The 24,707-nt window shown below is 44.6% G+C and overlaps 1 protein-coding gene across 3 annotated transcripts in view; it reads left to right on the forward strand.

Moving 5' to 3' along the window:
* Positions 1-407: 407 nt before the first annotated feature.
* The window catches only part of COBL (cordon-bleu WH2 repeat protein), a 213,294-nt gene continuing 188,994 nt past the window's right edge, over positions 408-24,707 (forward strand). For all 3 annotated transcript variants that reach the window (XM_014592962.2, XM_014592964.2, XM_014592963.2), the window contains exons 1-3: positions 408-606; positions 19,066-19,276; positions 22,044-22,272. In XM_014592962.2, coding sequence (XP_014448448.1) covers positions 410-606; positions 19,066-19,276; positions 22,044-22,272 — 637 coding nt within the window. In that variant the 5' untranslated portion in view covers positions 408-409. The remainder of the gene's footprint in view (positions 607-19,065; positions 19,277-22,043; positions 22,273-24,707) is intronic.

Raw genomic sequence — 24,707 nt, forward strand, 5'->3', positions numbered from 1 at the left:
TCCGGATCTCCCAGACTGGCCTGAGCCCAGACCTGAGCGCTGCAGATCGTTGTGGATCTACTTGCTTGGTTGTGTTGTGTGTGTCCTTCCCCTGGTCGTGTGACCTCTGCCTCTCCTGTTTGTGAAAAACAAAACTGTGCTGCTCCCAGGCAGCAAACATAGTTTTAGGGCAGTTCTTCCCAGGAATCCTTCTTTTCAAAACTGCTTTCTACTTTTTTGAACCTGCTTAGTTTTTACTGATTAGGAGCGTATTGTAGCTATTAGCATGGAAGGGCGATGCACTGATTTCGGGGAGGCTGTGCACCCTGGACGGCGTTTCTGCAGAGACTCAGGCATACTTACAATTTGGGGAAGGTGTGGAACTGCCCTCTCATTCAGTGCTTCTGTGTTCTGTTTCCTAAGGAGAAAGATGAAGGCTCGCGCTCCTCCGCCCCCAGGAAACCCCCTCCCCCTGAATGCTCACTGTGAACAGAAGCCTCTTCGCGACACGGCCCTAGGCCCACAGCAGAACCTGGTGCACATGAAGGAGGCGCTGCGGAACAGCACCGTGGACGTCACTGTGGTTCTGCCCAGTGGGCTGGAGAAGAAGAGCGTGGTCAACGGGAGGTAAGTGTCTGGGGCTGCGGGAGGAGTTGCCGTGCTCCCATTCATGGGAAAAAGCAGTGAAGGTTACATCCTCCTGTGATGGTCTGACCCAGGGCCTCTTGGACATAAACCTAGGCCTCGGTCAACCTCACCTATCTCACCTCCAATGGGCTCATACTACCTGGCCAGCCAGGGCTCACCCTCTTCTTCAGGGCTCAGAAAGAAGGGCAAGTTCGGGGCCCCATACACCCCTCCCAGGTGACTGACACCCTCAGGGTCAACTAGTGGCCAGTCTGCTGCCAACCTTCTGGTCCCTAAGGTGCACAGCCGAGGGGGCAGCCTCCTCACTTAATCATGCAGGGGTCTCTCACAAGCTGACCTGCACAGGTAAACATTCTCTGTAGCCAGCTTTTCAAAATGCAAACAGTGAAGCTTAGATGAAGGCATACAATTTGACCTGTGCTTTTCAAATTTAAGGGAGGTGATTTCCAGGCCTTCCATTCCCACACTTTCTCTCCTTAGAGCGGACCTGCCTGCGAACGTGTCTGTGTTCGAGTGTCCCATGCCACATCACAGACGCTCTGGCTGGAGCATTGCTCAAGTCTCCTTAGTCGGAAGAATTTTCTTAAACACAGAATTTGAAATTTTATGCTTGATCCTTATCAAAACGTGTCACAGCTGATCAATTGTGTATTGATCCCGTTTTGAGCATCCCAAATATCTGAAATCCAAAATGCTCCAAAATTGGAATCTTTTTGAGTGCCAATAAGAATTCACAAGTGGAAAATTCCACACCTAATGGCACTTGAAGGGTTGTAGTGCCATTTAATATTGTCTAAACTTGGGGCCAGGAGGCGGTATGGTGGTTAAAGGCGCTAGACTCCCACATGGTTGACCGTGGCTAGAGTCCTGGACCTGACAGTTTGTTCTGTCTCTCTCTGGTCAAAATAGAAAAATAATACTAATAAGCAAATAACTCTTTAAAAAACAATAGTTATATTGTCTAAACTTATCTTCTGCTACCTGTGTATGAAATATAAATGAATTCTGCGTTTAGACTTGGGTCCTGTCCACAAGATAACTCAGCAAATATTCTAAAATTCCCAATCAAGAGGACCAGCAGATGGCTTAATAGTTACGTTGCTGGACTCCCATGTAATTGATTGCAGTTCAAGCCCTGGACCCGGCGGCTTAAAACTCACAGTGGGGAGGGGGGGCGGGGGTTGCTCACTTTCTGTCTCTTGGGCTCATGCATGCATGTGCGCCATCCAGCCAGAGAGCTCAAGCATAGTCAGAGGCCTACCTTGGGTCAGTGTGGGAGGTGCCGAACTTGGAGCCTCGGCCCCCAACAGCCAGACTCTCTGTCCAGACCTCTAGACTCAGCTCCCAGGACTCAGATGAGACAGACAAGAGTTTCCATAGACCTCTTCATTTTTAGTAGTAGTTGTCATCCTAAGTGCACTTTTCCATGGACCTTTATAGCTTAAAAAGTGTGTCTGTTATTCTAGTTTTAAAAACCACTTGAGTAAATGTGTGAAAGTTCATCTTTGAATGCATTACAATTTATTCATAATTCTTATATTTTTGGTCTAATTTCTGGTTATATATTTATTAAAAAAATGGCATCATGGGTCACATTTTAACCCTGTAACACATGGATATAGTTTTTCAAATGAATGGGTAGAGAGAGAATCCCTGCCTGTGAAGTAAAAATATTATTGTTACTCGGTTATGAGAGAGATGTACATTTTTAAAAATGTTTTAAATTGCTGAGTGTGCATGTGCCTACCAGGGAGAGAGAAAGAGTTAGAAAACAAAAGAGAGAAAGCACCACACAATGAGGTATGGCCACGTCACAATCCCTTCTCTGATTCTCCATCCTGTTGGGATTTAGGGCCCACACAGACCTCTGCTTGGTGTCTTTTTTCAAGCCACTCGGGCTGGGATTTGAACCGTGGTTGGCTATGTGGGATGTGGCTCCCTTAACCACTCGATTATAAGGCCAGCCTAAGGCATTTTTGACAGGATTTCCCTGTGTCTCAGTCCTCCTAGTTTAGCTTGGACCACAGCCACACGCTACTGTACCTCGTCTGTTTAGGTTGGGCTCAGAATCGAGCCCAGCCTCCCATGCAGTGTCAGCCACCATGCAGAGATGCTTTCTTGCTTGTGCCACTGTGGCTGATCCCATAAAAATGTTATTTTGTAAAATGTTTTCAAACTGAATACATTCTTCTGATTGTATCTTTAGTTTCTTTGTACTCCCTTGTAAAGTAGAAGCTACCACCATGCTATATAGTACTGCAGCCAGATTTACCCTTAGAGGCTGAACATTAATTTCCTAAGTGTTACATTATCTCCTTTCTCCAGAGTTTTCCATAGGATCTGGAATCAGACTGGCAGCCCACAAGCTGTCTTCACTGGGTGGCTGATCTAATAGCCATCATGGGGGCAGCAGCTTCTCTCTGGGTGCTGGTCTTATGTGGTATGCTCTTTGATAATACAAGAGGTCAGAGTCTTGACCATTGCTTAAAATAAAAGGAGACTTTCAATAGGTTGTAGGAGAAAATGGAATTCAAATACAAGTTTAATTTCGTGCAAAAAAAAAAAATCTCCAGAGACATGCATATTGTTTTATAAAAAGATTTTTAGTTTTTTTTTTGCTATAGGGTGTATGGGCTCACCAGAGAGCAATAGAGAGAAGGAAAGTGAGAAATCACTCCGCAAGGGGGATGGTCACACTGCAACCCCCTTCTCTGTTCTGCTCCCAGGATTTTGGGCATCACAAACAACACGCCTGGCAGATTTTCAAGCTGCCAGGTTTGGGACTTGGACCATGATCGGCCATGTGGGAGTCCAGTGCCTTAATCTCTATGGCTGCTGCTGGGCCCTGCTTATTATCTTCTCAATAATACATATTTTGCATGAGGTTTTGAACATGCCTTGTAGATCTGATCATTTTTGTCAAAGCAGTTTCTTTCTGTTTTGAACAAGTGGATTTAGTGGAATACATCTTCCATACCTTTTCATGAGCAAGCAGTACAGACCACTCAGGACATGAAGTACTATTTTAGGTCTAGGTAGGTCATGAGAAAACTGGTGCTTACATATATTAATTTCCCTCAAACATAGGGAAATATATTTTATATCACCTTGGTGACGCAGGTGGCTGTGTGCTGAACTGTGAAGCTAGAAGCCACGTGGTGACTGTGGTTTGAATCTCTGCCCTGGTCAGCCTGAAATATGCCAGGCTCAAGTGCAAGTGCCTAGGATAAGCAAGCAGCTTAGAATTCATAGTGAATCCCTGAAACTATGTTATTTCTGACATTATAGATGCTCAAAAGGGAAATGCTTTAAGAATTGGAGTCTTAGACCCCATCCTGCTAAGCCCAGTGTTTTGTGCACATGTGTGCTTTCAAGTGTGTGTGTATTTGTGTATGTGTGTATATGTGGACACATGCACATGTTTTAAGCTTCCCTTAACTTTAGAAATATAAATAAAAGTCTAACTGCGTTTTCAGAATTCAAAATGTGAGAATGGTGTTCTGGGCTCATGTGTTTGCCTGGGAGAGAGGCAGAGGGAGGAAAAGTGATAAATCACCCCCGGGGGACAGCCACACCACACTCCCTGCTCCTCCAGTCTTCTCTTGGGATGTAGGGCGTACACACATGTGCCCAGTGTGATTTTTAAGCCACTGGATCTAGGACTCGAACCACGGATAACCATGTGGGAGTCCAGTATCTTAACCATTGTGTCACCTGCTGGCCCCCTGAGGTATTCTTAAGGAAAATGCTAAGGGTGCTTTTAGGAACAGGGTAGCCAGCGCCCCACACACTGCTGACAGAAAGCCATCAACCCCTTCACTTTAACTGGAATGTGAGTAGAGAGGAGATCTGTGAAGAGTTCATACTGCCAGCCAGAAAGGATCTTCATAACAGGATGTGAAGCATTTCGAGTGGTAGGGCTCTGCCAGTTTAAAGTGGTCAGTTGGCCCTGGCCACATGGGTACGATACCCAAGGACTAGGTGAGGGAAACCATTCTCTTTGCAGAGTAGAGGAAATCTCCCCTGTATTCAGTCCTATGACTCTGCCTCTGTGGGCTATTGCACTCCCTTTACAACAGGTTCACATCTGTGCAGGGACTCCTAGGTCTTGGTCTTTAGAAAACAGCACAGGGCTCACAGCAGCAGGGAACGAGCCTGGAAGTGCCCTTCAGGGGGAAAGATGGACCCTCAGCCTGGTCTGTCCCACACAGCTCTCATGCTGGCAGCTCCTGAAGGGCCTATAGCCCTGCCTCACTCCCACTCTGAGGTCCTGGCCAGCAGCCAGAAAAGGAGGAGTTATTGGGTTGTCAGAAACGTCATATGACATACTATGCAAAAATGCATCATGACTTTTCCAGCAACCCAGTAGAAAGGGCGGTTTGAATGCCACGTGTGGTCAGTTGACTGGAGTAGGCATTCTCTCACGGGCCACCTCTCCAGACCACTCCAAGACGTTCTGCCTCACTGAAGCTTTGTTCATCTCAGAAGCAAGAGAAGTTGGAACAGACAAACAACAAAAACCCAAAACCCAAATCTTTGTGATTTGCAGAATGAGCTCATAGGCATCTAGTTACTAGTCTGTCTGCTTTGTGAGAAAATTTCTGGTGAGGAAGTAACAGGTTCTGGCTGTAAATTAGAAACTGCTTGCTTATCTGAGGGAAAAGTGGACTTCCCCCCCCCCTTTTAATTAGCCAGAGGGTGTATGATCCAACCAAGAGAGAAAAGGGAGAAAGCACCTCTTAATGGGGCGTAGTCACACTGCAATCCCTGCTCCTCCATTTCTGTGTCCTGTCAGGATTTGGGACACACATCACACATGCCTGGCATGTTTTTCAAGCCGTAAGGGCCAGGATTCAAAGCATGTGGTCAGCCATGTGGGCTTTGGCTCCCTTACCCACTAGGCCGTAGGGATGGCCCACAGCTATTTGTTTTATTTTGTTTTGACATTTTTGCTACAGGGTTTGTGTGCTTGCCAGAGAGAGACAGAGAGACAGAGAGACAGTGAGTAAGAAAGTGAGAAATCTTGCCTAAGAGGGGGTGGCCAAGCTGTAATCCCTTCTCCTCCATCCTCTTCCTGAGATTCTGAGCATGCACTCGCACATGCCAGCATGATGTTCAAGCCTCCAGGTCCAGGACTCAATCCACGGTTGACTGTGTCCAAGTTCAGCACTTTAACCACCACACCACCTGCTGACTCCTACGATCAGACAGAAGGGGAGCCTCACTTAATGGGATCTTCTCTTATTCATTGATCAGCACACATATTGAATAAGGTGCCGGTGTGAGGCACCGGGAAGAAGACAGCTCCGTCTGCCGAGCAGGTAAATAGTGTCTGTAGGGTGACTGGATCACATGAGAAACTGCTGGTTAACTTTATTGAACCTACACTGAGAGGGAGGTGAATGGGCCTGGCCACTTGGCATGACCTTTCCCTAAACAGTCTCCTGTGGGCCACCTATAACTCCACAGGTCTCAGACAAGATGGCATGGGCCACTGGGGACATGAGGTTCTATTACAACTACAGGCAGGTCACGAGAAAATGGGTGCTTGTGAGTACTACTTTCCTGCAAACATGGGGAAGCGTGGTATTATATGAAGAGCAGCACGCAGGCCCAGCTGCGGGCGTGCAGGGGGCTCTGTGCTAACCCAGAGTTCTGGAAGCCATGTGGTTTGAATCTCTGGCCTGGTCAGCCTGAAACACGCCAGGCTTGCGTGCATGGGACTAGGATCCAATAAGCCGTAGGACTACTGGGAGGGGATTAGGGTGTGACCAGGCCCTACAGAAGGTGCTTATTTCTCTCTCTGTCTCTCACTCATGTGCATGCACATCCTCTATCATGAATAAAGGAAAAAAGTCTTCTAAAAAAAAAGCAGCACACAAAGTTTATAAGGGGCCCAGGTGACCGAAGGGTAATCGGTTGATGCGCAGGTCTCCAGGGGGTACTTGTTGACTTTCTGCCCAGTGAGAATCACATAGAACACCTAATTTGCTTATAACCTGGACACAGAAGGTTCTAGATTCTGAAACAAGGTGACCGCCAAGATGTGGGCCAATAGATGAAGAGGCCAGTGCGTTAAGAAGGAATGTGAGTGGGACCAGCAGTTAGCGTAATGGCTATGTCGCTGGACTCCCATGTAGTCGACTGCAGTTCGCATCCCTGACCCAGTGGCTTAAACCTCACACACGTGTGCGTGCGTGCCCAAGATCCCAAGAGGAGAATGGAGGAGAAGGGATTGCAGTGTGGCCATTCTCCCCTGGGGGGTGATTTCTCTCTTTCTGTCTCTCTGTCTGTCTCTGTCTGTCTGGCAAGCGCACGCACCCTATAGCAAAAATAAAAAAACTCTCCAAAAAAAAATTTAAAAAATAAATAAAAGAACGAATGTGAGTTACTGTGGTCAGCAAAGGGCTTACTGCAGAGCTGAACCTAATGAAGATGCACTTCTTGTGTGTGAGATCACCTGTCCACACCTGTGCACACCTGTGCACACCTGTCCAGGTCACTCGTCCCATGGCATCGCCTCTGGGTAGGATAACTGTCAGACCTTCCCAGGTCCCCAGCCTCTGTCCATCATCTCTTTCTGTGTCAAGCAGCATTGTCTTTTAAACAGTTTTAAAATACAAATACTTCAGGGACCAGCAGTTGGTGTAATGGCTATGTCGCTGGACCCCCATGTAGTCAACTGCAGTTCAAATCCTGGACCCGGTGGCTTAAAACTCACGCCAGGCACGTGTGCATGTGTGCCCAAGATCCCAAGAGGAGAATGGAGGAGAAGGGATTGTGGTGTGGCCATCCTCCCTGGGGGGGGGGGAGGTGATTTCTCACTTTCTGTCTCTCTGTCTGGCGAGCACACACACCCTATAGAAAAAAAAAGAAAAAAACTCTCAAAAAAAAATACAAATACTTCAGAGAAAGCGTGTGCTCCTTAGTTAGCAACACTCCCACACCTCTCCCTAGAGCACCCCATCAGACTCTTTACAGACTGGCCACAGCTCCTGGCCCCACGAGGCGTTTGCCTTTGGCGGTGTGCGTTGCCAGCTCTCTGGGGTTCAGCACCAGCATCCATCCGGCGTGTGGCCCTCATGTCAGCCGTAGTGCCTTGACTGATGTGACTTCTAACATGTCCCACGAGGCAAGGATGCTGGGCATTCAGCTGCTGCCTCAAGCCTTGGTTGACAGGTCCCAGACCCAGACCTCTGGAAGACCAGATCCTTGCCAGAGACCCCAGGCTCAAACCTGGAGCCACTCTGGACTCCAGACTTCCCTGCCCCTGAGCTTCCTCAGGCCGCCGGTCTTGTGATGCCTGCTTGGCCTCTGCCCGCGCTCTTCTGTGCTGGGCCTCATGCCTGGGCGGCCTGCTGGCGTCTGGCTGTCCCTTGGCTGCTGGGGAAGCTGTCGGACTGGACTTTCTCCCAAGGCCGGCTCTGCTGTGATACACTGCAGCTTGCCTCACCTCCAGCTTAGGGCCACACGCTGGCCTTGGTCCCACATGAGAAACTAGGCCATGACGCTCAGTTTAAGATTCGACAGTGCATACACATTAAATTTTTGTTTTCATTGCGCCTGGAAATAGCTTCCTTAAAGTACAATAATCTGTGAGCTCAGCACTGGATGGCACTTACACACCAAATGTGCGTGTCTTGAATACTTAGTCTGGTCCCTGGACCTGCAGAGCTGGCATCACCTGGAAATGCGTTAGAAATGCAGATTCCCAGCCCCGCCCCAGACCTGCTGGATCAAAATCCCTGGGGTGGGGCCCAGCAACTGTGCTTCGACAAGCCCTGGAGTTTCAGGTTGCATGTTAAACCTGGAGACTCCATGGTCCCTGCTACAGACTGTGCAAGCTGTCAGGACGCCTGGGTGAGCACAGGGTCTGGGGCGTGAGCCCAGGTCCTCACTGGGGTGGCAGTATGAAAAGGGAGCCACAGGAATGCTTCATGTAAGCAGTACAAGAATGACCCCCTCCCCCCACAGCCTCTTCATTACAGACGAACAGTATTTGTCACTCCATTTCCACGCTGAACCAGGACTGAGCATCTGCTAGAACAGCCAGGCTGTTCCCTCCATTAGAGAAGGGTGGTCCATTCCTCAGCTCTGGCGTGATGGCAGCCGGACGTGGCCGCTCTGGGTTGCGTGACCAGTGGTGATTCCCCAGCAGCCTGTGCTCTCCCCACTGGTTTCTGAGTGGCCTCTCTGCACAGGCACAGGAGTGTTGGCTTGCGCCGCATGACTCGGTCTTCCTGCCTGTTAGGATTTCAAACAGAACCATGTATGAAAGGAGATCAGCTTTTTTCTTATTGAAGCCATTGACTCATACAGAAAAAAGAATGTTTTTGCAGTCTACACATATTTGGAAAGTAATATTTTTCAAAGAGAGAAATGTAAATATTCTATTCACTTTTTTTCGGGAGAGGTTTTTGCTATAGGGTGCATGCACTTGCCAGAGAGACAGAGAGAGACAAAGAGACGGAAAGAGAAAAATCACCCCCAGGGAGGATGGCCACGCCACAATCCCTTCTCCTCCATTCTCCTCTCGGGATCTTGGGCATGCATGCACACATGCCCGGTGTGAGTTTAAGGTACCGGGTCTGGGACTCGAACTGCTGTTGACTAACTGTGAGTCCAGCGACATAGCCATTACGCTAACTGCTGGTCCCCTTCTCTTCACTTTTTAAGTTAGAAAACAGAGATCATAACAAATACCAAAAGATACATGTCACCTCTACATTATGAGCTCGTAAAAGACACTTGGGGAGCAGAGAGGTGAAGAAGCTGGAAGGAAAAAGGAGCATGAGGAAGAATGGGAGAGAAAACCGACGGGTCTGCTCTCTTGACCGTCTCCACCTCTGCGCACATGCTTCTCCCCTTTATTTCTGTCCTCCTTCTGTTGACCCTGGGATTTAATGTAAATACAGATAGGTGGTCCTAGGCAGAGACAAGAAAAGAGAGAGAGATTGAGCTATTTTCTCAAAGTCCCTGAAGTTCTTAAAAATGGTGTTCAGGGGGACCAGCAGTTAGTGTAATGGCTGTCGCTGGACTCCCACGTAGTCGACCGCGGTTCGTGTCCCAGACCCGGTGGCTTAAAACTCACGCCGGGTGCGTGTGCGTGCGTGCCCAAGATCCCGAGAGGAGAATGGAGGAGAAGGGATTGCGGCGTGACCATCCCCCCTGGGGGGTGATTTCTCGCTTTCTGTCTCTATGTCTCTCTCTGTCTGTCTGGCGAGCGCACGCGCCCTATAGCGAAAACCTCTCCAAAAAAAAAAAAAAAATGGTGTTCAGGGCCAGTCAGGTTGTCTGGTGGTTAAGGCATCTGGATGCCACATGGCCAACTTCACAGCTGATGTTCTGCACCCAGCAGCTTAAAAACACACTGGATGCATGTGCATGCCTGCCCAAAATGCTGAGAAGAGAGTAGAGGAAAGGGGATTGTAGCATGGTCACCCCCAAGGGGGTGCTTTCTCACTTTCTCTCTCTCTCTCTCTCTCCCTCTCTGGCAAGTGCATGTATCAAACTAAAAAAAAAAAAAAAATAGCGTGCATCTGGATCTGGGGCCATCACTGAGACAGATAGTCACTATCAGGAGTCGACTTCCTTATCATACCTGACTTTTCATTTGACATTCTGAAGGTGTCTGATTGTCTTGATTTCATTTGTAAGGTTGGGAATGTTACTTTGAAAGGATCAGATATCTTGATATTTGCTGAGAGCAGGATGGCCTCCAGCCAAACACAGCCAGGTGATCCTCTGCCCTGGGCCTGGCCATCCTCTGCCCTGGGCCAGGCCATCCTCTGCCCTGGGCCGGGCCATCCTCTGCCCTGGACCCTGCCATCCTCTGCCCTGGGCTGGGCCACTCCCTGCCCTGGGCCGGGCCATCCCCTGCCAAGAGCCAGGCCATCCTTGCCCTGTGCCAGGCCATCCTCTGCCCTGGGCTGGGCCATTCTCTGCCCTGGGCCAGGCCGTCCTCTGCCCTGGGCTGGGCCATCCTCTGCCCTGGGCTGGGTCATTCTCTGCCAAGAGCCAGGCCATCCTCTGCCCTGAGCTGGGCCATTCTCTGCCCTGGGACAGGCCATCCTCTGCCCTGGGCTGGGCCATCCTCTGCCCTGGGCCTGGCCATTCCCTGCCCTGGGCTGGGAGATTCTCTGCCCTGAGCTAGGCCAATGTCCTCCTACGTAGAATCAGCGTAGTAAAGACAGAACAGGAGAACTCATGGATGTCACAAATGCTGCTGTTGTGACTCGCACATGCCTGGCCCTGCACAGATCGTCTTACAAATGTTCATTCCCATGAGACTGTAGCGACCCTGTGAGGCTGGCGCTGTCATTATGTCCTTGCTGATAAGGAAACCCAGGCCAGGTGCGTGGCAGCACAGTCACTGGCCCAGGTCAGAGAAGCTGGAAATAGCAAGTGGTAGCCAGATTCTGCCCCAGTCATGCCTCCTGAGTGCCTTCACCAAACCACTCTGCTGCCACCGGAGGAGACATGCAGCCCTAATCACAGGGCCAGTGCGTGCAAAGATACAGATCAGAATGGCGGCTGCTCCTTCAGAGGATGGTGGGAGCGAGGGGAGGCCAGGTGAGGAGGGGCGAGGATGTGTAAGAGGAACCAAGTCACTTCGTCCAGTCTCCAGGTTTTTCCCTGTGGCAGAGTGATCTACTAAGATCCTATGGCAGGGAACACATAACACAAAATTAGAGAGGTCGTTAACCCTCATGTGTGGACGATAGGACGCTCAAGTCGAGCTCTGATGCATCTGTACAGGAAACCCACAGGACCCAGGCAGCACCTTGGCACCTCCGCACTGCCAGCCAATGCCATTGTTCCGAAGCTGCCTCCCTCCTTCAGGTGACCTTTTCCAGTAGGCTCTAAGGGGGCCTGGCATTCTAAACTGCCAGCAGCAGCAGCTGGAAGGGTGTGGTGCATAGAGGCAGAAGCCCCCACTCCTACCCCACTTTACGAGGCCGTGTTCCTGAAAAGCATGTGGTAGGAAGGCAATAAATCAGGCCCCGTTTTAAATGAGCCCGCGAGGGGCCACACCACAGGCCAAATCCTACTGGAAACGCCGTAAGACGAGCTCATGCTTTTGAACCTGTGTCCTCATATGTGTGTCTAGGTTCTTGGGTGTGGCTAAGCCAGGTTTTCGTGGGAGACTGTGGGCACCTGAGATTCGCACGTAGAGCTGCCTGTGGCAGAAGACAGACCTCCTTACCATTCCTTTGTCCTGGGTGCAGGTTCTAGCCCCAGGGAGGGTTGGAATCCGGCTTCCTCCTCCAGATTGATTTAATGACAGCTTCTGTGCTCTTCCAGCATGTAACCATGTATGAGAGCCCATGTTTTACTATCATGTTCTTACAGGGTTTGGGGATGAGTTTTTTTTTGTTGTTGTTGTTGTTGTTGTTTTTGTTTTTGCCTCCTCCTGCTCCCTTTTTAATACTAAAGTTGAGGGGTAGGTTGTTTATAAACTACTTCCACCTTCAACTGCTGCAAGTACCTGCAGCTTTCAAAGTAGGGAGCACCTCCTGGGAGGGTGAACCCCACATTAGGGTCCTGAAAGAGTGAAGGCAGTGCTGTTATTATTACTCAGTCAGTTCGGGAAATAATTTGACACACGAGGTAGAGATTTGGGAACCTCCTAATTTATTTGGCTCCAATTACTCAGTGCCTCTGCTAGTTACATTAAACTCCAAGTACTGGCTTCTGCTTGGCAAGAAAGCTTTATTCTCTGGATGATGGAGAAAAGTCACTGCGCCCCAGGGCCAGCTACTCCCTCTCATAATGCACCTCCCTCTAATTAGAGGTTTCATGCATGTTACCAGTCACTGGACTGAAAGAATAGAAGGTGATATTAGTAGCATTAATGTGCCTTTTTTTTTTTTTTGAGAGGTTTTTGCTATAGGGCATGTGCGCTTGCCAGAAAGACAGACAGAGACAGAGAGACAGAAAGCGAGAAATCACCCCCTAGGGGAGATGGCCATGCCACAGTCCCTTCTCCTCCATCCTCCTCTTAGGGTCTTGGGAACCCATGCACACATGCTCAGTGTGAGTTTACGCCACCGGGTCCGGGGCTTGAACTGCGGTCGACTACATGGGAGTCCAGTGACATAGCCATTAGGCCAACTGCTGGTCCCTTGGTGCACATTTTTTGTGTTCTAGAAAATTTACTTTGATTTGTTTACCTGGTGGAAATGGACTTTGGGTGGAGAGGAGGGAGGGGAAGCAAAAATCAGCATCGAATGGACCAGGGGGTAGGTAAATGGCATCCCTGTTTAGGGGTAGAAACTCAAGGAGAGCCAGCCTCTGTCTCTCAGACTTTGGGAGGACTAGAGGGATTAATGTAAAATGCACCATGTGGCCCAGGGCTTGCAGAGACAGATAATAAATTATCATTGATAATATAGTGCTGATATCAACCCTGTAGTGCAGTGGTTAGGTACTGTGGATACAAAGCGAGATCCTATATAACCAACCACGGTTCAGATCCCAGCCCTGGTGTCTTGAAAAATCACACCTTGAAAATTGTGTATGCGTGTGGCCTAAAATCCTGAAGGAACGGAGGAAAAAGGATTGCAGTGTGACCATACCCCATAGTAGGGGGACAAGGAGGTTGCTTTATCCCTCCCTTCCTCTCTGCCAGTTTGAAAGGTTGTGGGTTCACTTAGAGATACTTACCTGAACATGCCGGGTGTACCTGTGCTCGTGATTCAGGGGAGCCTGTCTCTCTGTTTCTCTGTCTGTCTGTCTTCCTCATAGTAGAAACAAATCAATGAACTTTAGGTAAAAATAGGCTGGGCACTGGCACAGCAGTAAAATAGGACATTCTATGAGGCAGAGTCACATAGAAAGGTTGCCCGTTCAAGCCTGAGTATGCTGGCCATATGTGTGCCCGTGATCTGGGCTGGGTGAAGCTGGTATGGATCATGGTGTCAGGTCCCTGCTGGGGTGCTGCATCTCTGTCTCTGTCTTTTTCTAACTCAAGGATGAGAAAAGGAGGACCAGCCTCAGTGGCGTAGGTGACAGTGTACTGAACAGCAGTGCTGGAAGCTACATGACCAACTGTAGGCTCAGATCCCAGATAAAATTAAATTAAATTAAATGATGCTTCTTGAACTTGAATTTTTTAAAACTCTACAAGAGCACTTCAAAAACTTCATGAAAACACATATTATAAAAAGATTGCATGGGTTTCAATATTTTGGTCCAAAAAGAAACTCTTGAATTCTCTTTTCCATGAACTTTTTGAAATTCCTACATAGTATTGCCAGCTATAGTCTCCATACTATACGTTATAATAAGCTCCAGAATTTATTCATCATGCCTCATAGAAATTTTGTGCCTTTACTCAACATCTCCCAATTTCCCTTTCCCCCAGCTCCTGACAACTACTTTATTCTCTGCTTCTTTGAATTAAAATATTTTATATTCAACATACATGTGCGATCATGTACTTTTTGTCTTTCTGTGTCTGTCTTATTTCATGTAGCAAAATGTCCTCTGGTTCATCTGTGGTATCACTTAAGGCAGGGTTTTCTTCTTTTTATGGTAGAATATTTTATATGTATAATACTATGTTTTCTTAACCCATTCATTTTCATATCTTAACTACCATAAAAATTATGTAATAAATATTGGAATGTAGAGACTTTAAGATTCTGATTTCATTTTCTTCAGATATATATATATACTCAGAAATGGGATTGCAGAATCATATGGTAATTCTATTTTAAGTTTTTTTTAAAATAGCCTCCTTTCTGTTTTTCTTGGTGGCTATAACCAATTCACATTATTATCAACAGTTTACAAGGGTTTGCTTTTGGCCACATTCTCATCAACACACACACACACACACACACACCTAATATATTATATATTTTATTAAATATATAATATATATATTAATAATAGCCATTCTAACAGGTATGAGATGATTTTTCTGTTGAATTGCACTTTTATGATAGTAATGTTGAGTACCTTTTCATATACCTGTTTATCAGTTGTATGTCTTTTTTTTTTTTTTGGAGAGGTTTTTGCTATAAGGCGTATGCACTTGCCAGACAGAGAGAGACAGAAAGCGAGAAATCAGCCTCCAGGGGCGATGGCCACGCCACAATCCCTTCTCCTCCATTCTCTTCTCGGGATCTTGGGCAGGCACACACACGCCCGGCATGAGTTTAAGCCACCGGGTCCAGGACTTGAACCACCATCGACTACATGGGAGTCCAGCGACATAGCCATTAAGCTAACTGCTGGTCCCAAGTTGTATGTCTTGTTTTGGAAAGTGTCTACTCAGTCGCTTTGCCTCTTTTTAAATTGGATTATTTGCTATTGCATTGTTTTAGTTCTTCATCAGTTTTGTATACGAACGTACACCTCATTTTCACTTACAGATACAGAATTTGAAAATACGTTCTGCCATTCCATAGGTTGTCTTTTCACTCTATTAATTTTTACCTTTGCTGTACAGAAACCTTAGTTTGACACAATTTCATTTGTCTATCTACTTTTGCTTTTGTGCCCTGTATTTTTGGTGTTATATTTAAATATATATATATATATAATTACACAGTTCAAAGTCCAGAAGCTTTTTCTCTAGGGTTTCTTTCTTTTTTTTTTTTTTTTTTTTTTTTGCAGTTGTATAATTTAAGATTATACATTTAAGTTTCTAATCCAATTTGAGATGATGTTTGTATGCAGGGTGGGATAAGGGTCTGATTTTTTTTTTTCTCTATGTAGATCTCCAGTTTTCCTAGACTATTGAAAAACTGTCTTTTCCCAATTGTGTATTTTTGGCCTTCTTGTCAAAGATCAGTTGACCAGTTGACTGTAAATGCATAGAATTATTTCTGGACTTTCTATTCTGTTTTATGGGTCTTTGTTTCTGATTTTATATAAGTACCATACTGTTTTGAATATTATACCTTGTAAGATATTTTGAAATCAAGCATCATGATGCCTCCAGTTTAGTTTTCTGTTCTTTTTTTCTTTTTTCTTTCTATTTTTTTTTTTTTTGAGAGGTTTTTGCTATAGGGCGCGTGTGCTCGCCAGAAAGATAGAGAGAGACAGAGAGACAGAAATCAAGAAATCACTCCCCTCCCCCCAGGGGTGATGGCCACGCTGCAATCCCTTCTCCTCCATTCTCTTCTTGGGATCGTGTGCGGGCACGCATGCACATGCACCCAGCATGAGTTTAAGCCATTGGGTCCAGGACTCAAACTATGGTCTACTACATGGGAGTCCAGTAACATTGCCATTACATTAACTGCTGGTCCCTAGTTTTCCCTTCTTAAGAATCTTTCAGCTATTCAAAGTCCTTTGATGGTTCACATAAAGTTTAGGGTTTTTCTTCTCTGATCCTATGAAGAATGTCATTGGAATTTCAATAGAGATTTTATTGAATTGATAGATCTCTTTGTGCACTATGAATATTTTAGCAATATTAATTCTTCCAGCCTACAAACAGGATGTCTTTCTAGTGATCTGTCTCTTTATTTTATCAGTGTTTTGTAATATTTTGTGTACAGATCATTCGTTTTCTTTAGTTAGGTTTAGTCCCAGTTGTTGTTGTTGTTATTATTGCTTTGCTATTGTAAATAGGACTTTTATTTTTACTTTTATTTTCAGATAGATCATTGCTTGTGTATATAGAAATGCCAGTGATTTTTATTTTTTATTCAGCAACTTTACTAAATTATTAGTTTTAACAGTTTATTGTTGTTGTTATTGAGTCTTCTTACACACAAAGGGACTTCAGAAAATTTATTGAAAAATAGAATTAAAGTATGAGTTTATTTTTGTTGCAAAAAATTAAAATTCATACATAGTTAAAAATAATATATGCATATGGTCATGCTATCTACAAACTGAAATAATTCTACTTTTTCTATTTTGCATGTCTTTTATATTATTTTTTTCCTGTCCAATGTCTCTGGCTAGGACAAATAACAGAAAGGAGCATTGTATAGACCTTAGGGAAAATGCTTTCCATCTTTTTCAATTAAGTCCCTTCTATATTTATGGTTTTTTGCTGAGAGTGTTTATCCTGAGTGGATGTTGAATTTTGTCACATGAGTTCTCTGCTTCACTTAAAATGATTATGGTTTTTTGTGTTTTATTTTGTTTATATGTTGTCTCACATTGACTAATTCACATATGTTGAGCCATTCTTGCATCTCAGGGTTAGAACCAATTTTCTTATGGTATGTGATCTATTTAATGTGCTTATTTGTTTGCTAGTATTTTATTGAGAATTTTTGCATCCATATTCATCAGGAATATATTGGCCTATAATTTTGTTTCTTTCAGAGTCTTTTTGGGCTTGGCATCAAAGTGATGCTTAGCTCATAAAATGAGTTGAAAGTCTCTCTTGTTTCCTATTTTTTTTTTCTTTTGGCGGGGGGGAGAGGTTTTTGCTATAGGGCGCATGCGCTTGCCAGACAGACAGAGAGAGACAGAGAGACAGAAAGCGAGAAATCACCCCCCTGGGGGGATGGCCACGCCACAATCCTTTCTCTTCCATTCTCCTCTCGGGATCTTGGGCACGCACGCACACGCGTCCAGCGTGAGTTTAAGCCACTGGGTCCAGGACTTGAACCACAGTCGGCTACGTGGGAGTCCAACAACATAGCCATTACGCTAACTGCTGGTCCGTCTTGTTTCCTATTTTTGAAAGAGTTTATGAAGTGTTGGTATTAATTGTTTTTTAAAGAATTATTTATTTATTATCATTATTTTTCAATTTGACCAGAAAGAGACAGAGTGAGAGAGAGAAAATGAGAAAGCAAGCCACCAAGTCTGAGACTCCAACTGTGGTCAGCCACGTGAGAGTCCAGCACCCTTAACCACCTCACCACTTGCCAGCCCCTGAAGTGTTGGTATTAATTACTCTTTGATATAAATCTATTTGGTCTTGAACTTTTCTTTGTAATGAAATATAATTACTGATTCAATCTGCTTATTTGTTATTGTTCCATTTAGAGTTGTTGTTTCTTGTTAATTTAATTTTGACAGGTTATGTGTATATAGGAACGTGTTAATTTCTTCTAGATTATCCATTTTGTTGATGTATTATTGTTCATAATAGTACCTAATAATTTTTATTCCTGAGGCATTTGTTATAATGTTTCTTCTTTCATTTCTGATTTTGAGTCTTCTCTTGTTTTATTATAACCCTTCCTTAGTCTAGCTAAGGATTTTTCTATTTCGTTTACTTTTCTCAAAAAAAGAAACAACCCCACAACTTTTAGTTTTGTTGTTTCTACTCTTCTATTCTCTATTGCAGTTATCTCTGCCATATCTTTATTGTTTCCTACCTGCTGTTCACTCTGAGCTTACTTTGTTCTTATTCTAGTTTCTTTCCTTTCTTTTTTCTTTAGAGAGATTTTTGCTATAGGGTGCATGCGCTTATCAGAGAGACAGAGAGAGGCAGAGAGATAGAAAATGAGAAATCACCCCCAAGGGGGGATAGACACACTGCAGTCCCTTCTCTTCCATTCTCCTCTCGGAATTTTGGGCATGCACACATGTGCCCAGTGTGAGGTTCAGGCTGCTAGGTCCAGAACTTGAAATGCAGTTGACTATGTGGGAGTCCAGCAATGTAACCATTACGCCATCTGCTGGCCCCTTTATTCTAGTTTCTAAAAATGCAAAGTGAAATCATTTATGTGAGGTGGGATTACTTTACTCCTGCCATTTTGTTCATTGTTTTCTGCCTTTGTGCTAGTTCTTTTGTTCCTCTCATCTTTTTCATCTGCTTTGTGCTTTGATGTTTGTGGTAGTATGCTTTGGTTCCTTCTTTTCTCTTTATATTCTGTCTATATTTTGCTCAAATTCTTGAAGAATTTGTAAAAGAGAGGTCGGTGTTAAATATAAAACATTCTGACAGACAAATGGAAAAGATTTAATTGATATTTTCTGTTCTTCAGAATAATTTGATTTTTTACTATCCTCCCTTACCCCTCCTGTGATGGGGGACCTTATGAAAATGTTTGATACTTGATAATGGTAATTACCTTGGGTTACTTTTTAGTCTTGAATAAAAGGATTTTTTTTAACTAAGAAGAAAGCTGCTAACTTTTTCAACCTCAAATTTAAGTTTTAAAGATACATTATGTTTATGAAAAATCAGTGTCTCCAACCTACGAGTAATATTTCTGCTAGCAGACCTTAAATGATTCAACTCAGCGTATTCATGGAACTCACTAGAAGTAGAACTATTTTCTAGATACTGTGATCTTTCTTTTGCAGTAGTGTTTATTGGTATTAAAAATGTTAACATATTGCTATATAATCATGCATTAAGAATTAATGAGCTGCTGTTGTCTTTCTTTATAAGTACATCTAATTTGCTTATTCATCCACTTATTCATTTGTTCCACCCTTATTCAGCTAGGCAGATGGGAGAGTGCTGACATTCCTAATAGTCATGATCTGTTTTCCTTTTTTCAGCCATGCGATGATGGATCTCCTGGTTGATCTTTGCCTTCAGAACCACCTGAATCCATCCCACCATGCCCTTGAGATCTGGTCTTCGGAAACCCAACAGCCTTTGAGTTTTAAGCCAAATACCTTGGTTGGGACTTTGAATGTACACACTGTGTTTCTGAAAGAAAAAGTTTCTGAAGAGAAGGTTAAGCCTGGCTCAGCAAAGGTGCCCGAGGTCAGTAGGTACCTACATGTTATCCAAGGGTCTATATATAGATGCCCGTGTCTGTGTGGGAGGTGCTGAGAAAAGGGTCAGTGTGTTCTTCTCACCTCAGTACCATATGCACACTTGTGATTGAGGTTTCTACTCCTATGCTAGATAAAAGTTCGGCGCTAAGTTGAGCTTATCTTAGGGAACAGTTCACAGAATTTGACACCGTTTATTGTTATAACATCGGTCCTGTGCGTATTATAGTAGAGAGTGCCTGAGAGTGCAGCTAGCTACCACAACTTTCTTCAGAGGTGGACATGGTCTTTAATTCCGCACTTCCCAGGATGATAGCCACTGGCCACATGTAGCTCGTTAGCACTTAAAATGTGTCTAGCAAGATTAAGAAACTGAGTTTTTAATTTTATTGAAATCTGTTATATTTAATTCATTTCAATTTAAATAACCATAAGTGGCTAGTGGCTACCCTATTGGTAAGTACAGTCTTAGAGTTCTGCCTGCCTCAGCAAACAGCTGGAGTCTATAGAAGACTTAAGCATATTGAAGCGAGAGAAAAAAAAGGAATTTTTCCTTTTGAAGCATTGATTTTGAAATATTGACTTATTGCATTTAGAGAATATTTTATCACATTCATAAGTTTTCTCCAGGCTTTTTATTATCAATCAAAATTAATTTCAGCTGCTTATTGTACTTTTTAATAAGGCTTTGATATGAATCTCATAGCTCCAATTAAAAGTAGTGTTCCTACATTCTTCCCTATTCTTAGAAGATCTGCTGAGTTTTCCTATTTTTAAAAATGGTAATTTGACCAACAGCCCATCCTATTTAAATTTCTAGGTTAGGCTGGTTCATAAATCCTAAGTATTACCCTTGTATACTCTGTCCGGAGGAGATTTCCCCCTTATTTGTCTTGGAAAATCGCTGTTCCAGAAGGAGGAGCCTTGTGTATATCCCGTGGCTTCCCTTACCTTTCTGTGTTGAAACTGGAGTCTGCAGCAAGGCATGGGAAGGAACAGGGGGTTCCACTTTTCCTCCTAAAATCCATCATCACAGCCACACTGAACCATGATACCCAGACGGGAAGAGCGCAGGAGGCTTTCTCAGTTGCTCTTTTATTTAATCCAAGTCCAGTATGTCTGCCTCTACAGTGTCTTAGCACAGCTCAGTGATCAGTGAAGGCTGAATAAAAGCTGGCTAGAGAGTCCTCCCCATTGCCTAGTGGTTCAGCCTTATACATTGGGAACTGGATTCCACATGGTTGACTTCTGAATCCTGGACCCTGCAGCTTGAAAAACATACCAGGCACATGTGTGTGCATGCCCCAAATCCTGATGTAATGGAGAAATGGAGAAGTGATTAGTGATTGCAGTGTGATCATATCCCTTGGGGGAATGCTTTCTCCCTCTCCCTTCCTTTGTTTCTGTCAATTTAAAAAAAAAAAAAAAGGAAAGAAAAGATAAATTGGGACCAGTAGATGGCATAATGGTTACGTCACTGGACTACCATGTAGTTGACTGTGATTGGAGTTCCAGATCTGGCTACTTAAAACTCATGCCGGTCGTATGTGCATGCGTGCCCAAGATCCTGAGAGGAGAATAGAGGAGAAGGGAAAGTAAACTGGAAGAAGCTGTGTTTGTGTGTGTGTGTGTGTGTGTGCGTGTGTGTGTGTTTTAAGAGGTTTTTGACTTAGGTTGTGTGTGCTCATCAGAGATAGAAATAGAGACAGTGAGGGAAAGTGAGAAATCACCCCCCAAGGAGGATGACTATGCCACAATCCTTTCTTTTCTATTCTCCTCCGCAGATCTTGGGTATGCATATACATGTGCCTGGCGTGAGTTTCAAGCCACCGGGTCCAGGACTCGAACTGCTTTTGGCCATGTGGGAATCCAGTGACATAACCACTGTGATATCTGCTGGTCCTGAAACTTTGTATATTAAATGTTTTTTATGGACCACTTTACTTGTAGTAATTTTGAATCCATTTTAGTCAAATTAATTTTTTTCCCTGATTTTTATATGTCTGGTTTGTAAGTAACACACACACATACACATCTAGCTTAAAATGCATGTGTAGTGTGCATGTATAAATACACACTTGTCCATGCACCTGCTCTCTATGTGTGTGTTTATATGTATTCTGCATGTGTGTATATTGATATAATGGGTTGTTGGGAAGTCATGATGAATTTTTGCACCAAAAAAATATAAAAAACATGTCATGACTTTCCTGACAACCTAATAGAAATATGTGTGTAAATATATATTTATTTATATATGTGGATGTTTTGACTTGTTAAAAGTTTGGTGTCTTGCTTTTTGTTTCTTTTTCTTTAAATAAAACTACTCATACTACTTCCACGTTATCTTATTTTTTAGAAAAGATGTCTAAGTGTGTCGCATTCAGGCCTGGCCAACACCGTTCAAGACAGTGTCTGTTAAAATTAAATTAAATTAAATTAACATACAATAGTTGTAAAGAAAAAAAAAAAAGACAGTGTCTGCTGGATTTTAACTTAAGAGCGCTCACTGGCTTCAGTTTCCCTGTGTGGTGAGCAGCCTGCTCGAGCGTGAGTGGCTCCAAGATGAGCGCGTTAGGCAGACACTTACGTTTTTGCTATTTATTATCCCATTTTCCCGTTGGAGGCTGACTCTGGAAGGAAGATTTGGGCTGTGCCGAACCCTGCCACAGTCGACCCCAGAATAAAAACCTAAGTCAAAGCTACCGTGGGAACATGTCCTGACACACTTCATCTTGTCTGGTGTGTTCTTTCAGAAATCTGTGCGCTTAGTAGTGAATTACCTGCGGACACAGAAAGCCGTCGTGCGGGTGAGCCCCGAGGTTCCTCTCCAGAGTATTCTTCCCGTCATCTGTGCGAAGTGCGAGGTCCACCCAGAGCACGTGGTTCTCCTCAGGGACAACATTGCCGGGGAGGAGCTGGAGCTGTCCAAGTCCCTGAACGAGCTGGGAATAAAGGAACTCTACGCCTGGGACAACCGAAGAGGTGAGCCACGGGCCCTCTCTACCTTCCCCAGACGACACAGACGCGAGCACACCGCAGGCGCCGCGCACTGTCCCCACAGCTCTCTGTGCTAAATAGAGCTGGCGGCGGGAGTTTTCAGGCAACTTCACGTATTAGCCAAACTGGCGTTGAGGTCGGCACAAAGGGCACGTGGCTTGTCATGCCCCCGGGTGTGACTGTACTCCTTTCCCCCAGCCCCACAGGTGGCTTTGTGAGTTTCAGTGAGAAGCAAAAGGGCCAGAGAGGTGAAGGGAGATTAGAGTGGGATGCTCTAAAGGAACGACTCAGAACCTCTCTGTTGGTATAGGAGTCTCTCGCCTTTCCTCCTCAGTCACCATTCAGTGCCCCAGCCCCCAGACATTGCTTACCTCACACATCAATGCCGAGTGCTGGTCACGTCCTCCACACCTGCACACTGGGCAGCGTGTGACATCAGCTTCGTACGCACCTTGGCACCTGCCTGGGCTCACTCACCATTGTAGCCAGAGACATCTTTCTCACCGTGGGAACCAGATCCTTAGCACGAGGTGACAGGTAGAACCACAGATGAGGTTGCAGCCCCAGAGGACAGTGTTAATGGAGACCAACATTTGAGGGGTCTTTAAGAAATCTGTGGGAACATGAAAGTTAAGTACAAGCATAATTTAGGGGCAAAAAAAGTTCCGTGACCCATGCAGAGTTTTTTCCATAATATACATTTTTTGTGCACATTTTGAAGAGCCCTTATTTTAAATTTTTTGATTGATACATGAACTGACTGTATATTTAAACAACTGTTGAACTAAAATAAAAATTAAATTAAGTGTATATTTCTTGACCTTGGCACTATTCCAGTAGTTTGACTTTGTGAAAAGAAGATTCAGGTTGTGCAGAAAGTTTCTGTTTTAAGGAGCCTCATTTGATAACTGTTGTATTTGTTCTACAGATATTGACTAGGTTGGGCTTTTAAAGTATACACATATTCAAGTTTGTTACGTTTTTCTCTAGTTTTTTCCTCCTAATTTCTTTCACTGAAAAGGTATTTTTCTTACAAAACCTGTTGTGAAATCTGTGACCCTGGTGGGACCCTCGAAGCAGTCTGTTTCTTCCCTCCCAGATCAGCCCAGCCCTTCCTGGGGATTCTGAGACCTAGATCTCACAGGACATTGCAGAGAGGGTTTTAGTCCCCTCGAATATAAGGGACATGGCCTGTGTACTGCTTCAGAAGAAACGCTCTGACATGAGAGAAGGCACCCCATGTTTTACCCCAGATCTTTTTAACACAGGCCTGGTGGCAGTGAGTATGTCTGTCTGGTTAAATCAGCCCTTTCTAAATTGGGTTTAATGACTCCTTAGAAAGAGAACTTCGGTTTGGTAAAACAAAAAGAAAAAAGAGAAACAGTCCCACAATTAGGTATCTGGAAGAAAAAGCCTTATATCACAAGTGTTTCCATTCCGTGTTAACACTCACATCTATCTTGAAAGGTAGATGTTAACTCTGCCGCCTAGAGAAAGTCGTATAAAACCTGCCTGTGGCGTGGTGGTTAAGGCACTGGACACTCCCACATGGCTGACCGGGGTTTGAGTCCTGAATCTGGTGACTTGTTTTCTCACTTCCTCTCTCTCTCACCCTCACCCTCTGTCTCTCTCTGGTCAAATTTTAAAAAAATAAATGAATGAATAAATAAAATAAAATAAATAATTATTTTTTAAAATAAATTCTATAGATATACCTGTGAAGAAAGCATTAGCAATTGTAATCACTTAATTTTCTTGCAGAAGAACATAGTCATGGGTTACATTTTGTACAAATGTAAACTATGCGAATTTGAAATAATAACATGAAACATGAATGGTCTTCCAAAAGTTCATGAAAAATAAATATTATGAAAAAGTTATACACAGGGACCAGCAGTTGGCGTAATGGCTATGTCACTGGACTCCCACGTAGTCGACCATGGTTCGAGTCCTGGACCTGGTGGCTTAAACTCACACGGGGCACATGTGCATGCAAGCCAGAGATCCTGAAAGGAAAATAAAGGAGAAGGGATTGTGATGTGGCCATCCCCCCTGGGGGGTTATTTCTCACTTTCTGTCTCTTTGTCTCTCTCTGTCTTTCTGGTGAGCACATGCACTCTATAGCAAAAACCTCTCCAAAGGGGAAAAAAAAAGAAGAAGAAGAAAAAAATAAGCACAGAATAATTATTTTTTAAAATAAAATAAAATAAAAATAAAACCTGCCTGTGTGTTAAGGAAAGGACCCAGACAAGCCCGTGCCACCTGGGACACAGAGCTGAAGTGTGGGCTGCAGCCTGGGGCTGAGCAGGGCAGAGCAGGGCAGAGCACTGGAACCCCCCAGCAAGTGCAGCCAGCCTGGCTGCTCAGATGGTGAAGCTTCTGCCCTTGGTGGGAACAGGCTGCTTCCAACCCCCACAGCC

This window comes from Tupaia chinensis, unplaced genomic scaffold (assembly GCF_000334495.1).
Source record: "Tupaia chinensis unplaced genomic scaffold, TupChi_1.0 Scaffold139072_1, whole genome shotgun sequence".
NCBI lineage: Eukaryota > Metazoa > Chordata > Mammalia > Scandentia > Tupaiidae > Tupaia > Tupaia belangeri.